The following is a 4094-nucleotide window of genomic DNA, read 5'->3' on the forward strand; positions in this document are numbered from 1 at the left end:
GGAAAATGAAAAGTAATTGGGACTTGTAAGTCGTTGACATAAATATGTAATTTATGTGATTGTATCGGTGTTGACCAACTATCAATTGCTAATGTTTTAGTCATTGTCCATGGTTGGTTTAGTGTATTTCTTCTAGGCTGTGGCTCACCCTATATGGGAATATCATTTTCAGGTGCAGGAAGCATGCCACCTCCAAGGACATAGCTGGGAGGCTAGTGGCGGGCATAGTTTTGTCATTTTACTTTTGATGTATTACATGTAATTTCAAGCCAAGGGCTTAATGTGTAAACGAGTTAGAACTCTTTGTTGTAACCAAGTGTTAACTTGGAAAGCTGTAAGCCCGTAGGGCATTTTGTTATGAGGTTAACATGTAATACTTATGTCTTGGAATTCTAATGAATGAAAGGAATGCGGTTAGTTTAAATGTAAATTCATGTCTTATCTGATGGGTTTATTGTTATTATTTTGAGGGCGTTACATAATTGCCCGTGTTTTTGAGTTGAAGAGAAAATGTTTGATGAAGGAGATAGAAACAAATAAAGTGTTTGGAAATAAAGTTGCACATGTTTTTACAATTGAATTTCAAAAACGAGGCCTCCCTCATATGCATGCACTTTTATTTCTCAAGAGTCCAGACAAAATTCGGACATGTGCTCAAGTAGACAAATTGGTCTGTGCAGAATTTCCAGACCCAAAAGATGATCCTATGCTTTTTGAAACTATCAAATGTTGTATGGTACATGGACCATATGGTGCTCAAAATCCGCAAGCACTATGTATGGAAAATGGTAGATGCACTAAGAGATACCCTCGAGCTTTCACAGAAACAACAACTATGGATCAAGATGGATACCCTATCTATCGTCGTCGCAATAATGGTCAAGTACATATTGTGAGAGGGCAAGAAGTTGATAACAGGGATGTCGTACCATACAATGCATATCTTTCAAAACCTTTCAACTGTCATATAAATGTGGAAGTTTGTGCCGAAATGAGATGTGTCAAGTACATACATAAGTACATTTATAAGGGTTATGATCGTACAACGATGGTGTTAGGAATGATAAATGAGATTCAACAATATCTCGATGCAAGGTATATTGGACCTCCAGAAGCTGCTTGGCGAATATTTGATCATCCTTTACATGCAGAGATGCCAACAGTTGTACGATTGGCACTTCATTTACCTGGAATGCATCGTGTTGTTTTTAACCCAGAAGAGTCATTACAAACGATTCAATCTAGAGCTGGTCAACAAATGTCAACTCTTACTGGCTTCTTTGCATATTGTGCTACCAGTGAAGATGAATGTCCATTCACTTATCAAGAATTTCCACAACATTTTGTTTGGCTCAAGTCAGAAAAGAGATGGAAATTAAGAGAAATGGGATATGCAATTGGTAGAATGTACTTTGCAAGCCCTAATTGTGGCGAAAGATTTTATCTACGTTTGTTACTAACCGTTGTCAAAGGACCAAAGTCGTTTCAGTCTTTACGCACGGTCGATAATGTTGTGCATGACACATTTAAATTAGCATGTGTTGCAAGGGGGCTTTTAGAAGATGATGAAGAATGGATACAATGCTTGAAAGAGGCTGCAGTCATAAAAACTGGATATCAATTGAGGAGATTGTTTAGTATTATTCTCACCCAGTGTTCTCCACTAAATCCATGTGCATTATGGAATCAATTTTCAACGCATATATGCGATGATCTTGCACATAAGATTTGTACATTGTTTGTCATTTCTAAACCAACTGAGGCTCAAATTGAAGATTATGGTCTCCATCTTTTGAATCAAATGCTTTATGAATCAGGCAAAAGTTTAATTGACTTCCCACCCATGCCACAACCTACCGCAAATTGGAGTGCAGTAGTTGGTAATCGATTGATAGTTGAACATCAACAACTGCAGAGTAAGGCACAACATGAAGATCCACAAATTACTATTGATTGTCTCAATAATGGACAGTGGAATGCTTATAATACAATCACTTCTTCAATTTTCCAAAATAAAGGAACTGTTTTCTTTCTGAATGGGGGTGCAGGAACATGGAAAACATTTCTATACAATACGATTGCATTAAAATGTCGTAGCCTTGGGCATATCGTTGTTACTGTGGCTTCGTCTGGAATTGCATCACTGTTACTGGTAGGAGGTCGCACTGCACATTCAACATTTTCCATTCCGTTAGATGTATTGGAAAATTCACTTTGTGGGTTTAGCAAACAATCATTACAAGCTGAGTTATTTAGAGAAACAAAACTCATAATTTGGGATGAAGTTCCTATGCAACATAGACATTGTGTTGAGGCGGTTGATCGTACATTGAGGGATATTTGTGATAGTGAAAAGCCATTTGGGGGTATTACTGTTGTTCTTGGAGGAGACTTTCGACAAATCTTACCAGTTATACCCAAAGGAGTTCGTGAGCAAATTGTGAATGCATCATTAAGACACTCTGTTCTATGGAAGCATATATATATCTTGACTTTGTATTTGAATATGCGCTTGAATCATGAAGGCCATGAAAATGCTAATTTTGCAAATTTCTTGATGGAGGTAACACTACTTTAACCTGTATTATATAGATTATTTTAAATTAATAAATTGTGTTTACACTTACTTTTTTATTGATTTCATTTTTTTTTTAGATTGGGACCAATCCTCAAGAAATCGTTAACCTTCCATCAACAATACACAAATGTCAAGATTTGAATGAATTACTCTCTACAGTTTATCCACAATTGAATATGATAGAGACGTCAACGCCAACATTTTTAACTGAACGCACAATTCTGTCTGCGCGTAACGATGATGTTAGTGACATTAATACTACTGTGTTGAATATCTTTCCAGGGAGATTATATACTTATCTTGCAGCAGATAAAATGTCCGAAGATAATGAAATTGATCCTACCATTACAAATAGATATCCTAATGAATATTTAAATTCATTGGATCCTCCTGGGTTGCCAACTTTTAAGTTAGAGTTGAAAGTGGGTTGTCCTATAATATTGTTCAGAAACATTGCACCGAAAGATGGACTATGTAATGGTACAAGATTGATGGTTACTAGGTGCGGCACTCGCATAATTGAAGCTCAAATTTTAACTGGAGAAAAGTTTGGCAATTTGGCATTTATACCAAGGATATCTTTGACACCATCTTCTTCAGAAATGCCTTTCCAAATGACAAGACGTCAATTTCCAGTCCGATTGGCATATGCCTTGACCATTAATAAATCTCAAGGACAATCTGTGAAATTTGTTGGGGTTGATTTGCGTATACCAGTGTTTAGCCATGGGCAATTATATGTGGCATTGTCTAGATGTACATCCTTTGATCGTATAAGTATTCTCCTCCCTAAAGATAATTTGGATTCTACTACAAATATTGTTTATCCTGAAGTATTGCTGTAGTATTCTATGCAGATTAAATGACGTTTTTTTTAGAAGGTAACCACGTAGATTTATTTCTGTTGATTATATAACTTTTTAAAAAATTTTAATTTAATAATAATTTGAAATTTGGACTTTTGTAGGATTGGACCGAAAAATCCATGGAGCTTAAAAGGAGAAATACGACTACCTTGCTTCGATGGGGATGTAATAAGGTAATTTCAATCTGAAAGTATTTTTACATGTATATTTCCAACAAATGTACTAATTTATATTTTTTTTTTGTTTCCACAAATTACCAGATTGTTGTGCATATTCCTTATTGGGGATACATAAAAGTTGATACAAAGACTTTTTGGAAAGTAATGTGGAGGAAGTTTGGGCAAACGCATATTTGAAGACATGTTATTGACACGCCTTTTGTAAAGCATACATATTTTTAGTGTATGAGAATATAATTTTTGGTGTATGACATGTTAGTGACACATCTTTTGTAAAGCATACATCTTTTGTAAAGCTTTAACCCACTTTTTGTAAAGTTTGAACCTACCTTTTTGGTGTATGACAGCATAACTTTATTTCTGTTTTTTATTCAGTGTTTACACTTTTTTTTACTGCCTTTTATATTTTAATATGCAATATAACTTTAAATCTTATATGTGAGTTTCTTAATTTGCATTAAGATTAGGGAG

At 35.1% G+C, this 4094-nt stretch overlaps 1 protein-coding gene across 1 annotated transcript; it reads left to right on the top strand.

Annotated features, from left to right (window-relative positions):
* Positions 1 to 835: 835 nt before the first annotated feature.
* On the top strand, positions 836 to 3738 carry LOC145821363 (uncharacterized). Its single transcript, XM_082917870.1, has 5 exons — positions 836 to 1448; positions 1818 to 2429; positions 3296 to 3419; positions 3546 to 3617; positions 3705 to 3738. Exons 1-5 carry the CDS (start codon positions 836 to 838, stop codon positions 3736 to 3738), a joined length of 1455 nt encoding a protein of 484 aa, XP_082773996.1.
* The last annotated feature ends 356 nt before the right edge of the window (positions 3739 to 4094 follow it).

This window comes from Camellia sinensis, chromosome 1, assembly GCF_055761805.1.
Source record: "Camellia sinensis isolate YWXY chromosome 1, ASM5576180v1, whole genome shotgun sequence".
In the NCBI taxonomy this organism is placed as follows: domain Eukaryota; kingdom Viridiplantae; phylum Streptophyta; class Magnoliopsida; order Ericales; family Theaceae; genus Camellia; species Camellia sinensis.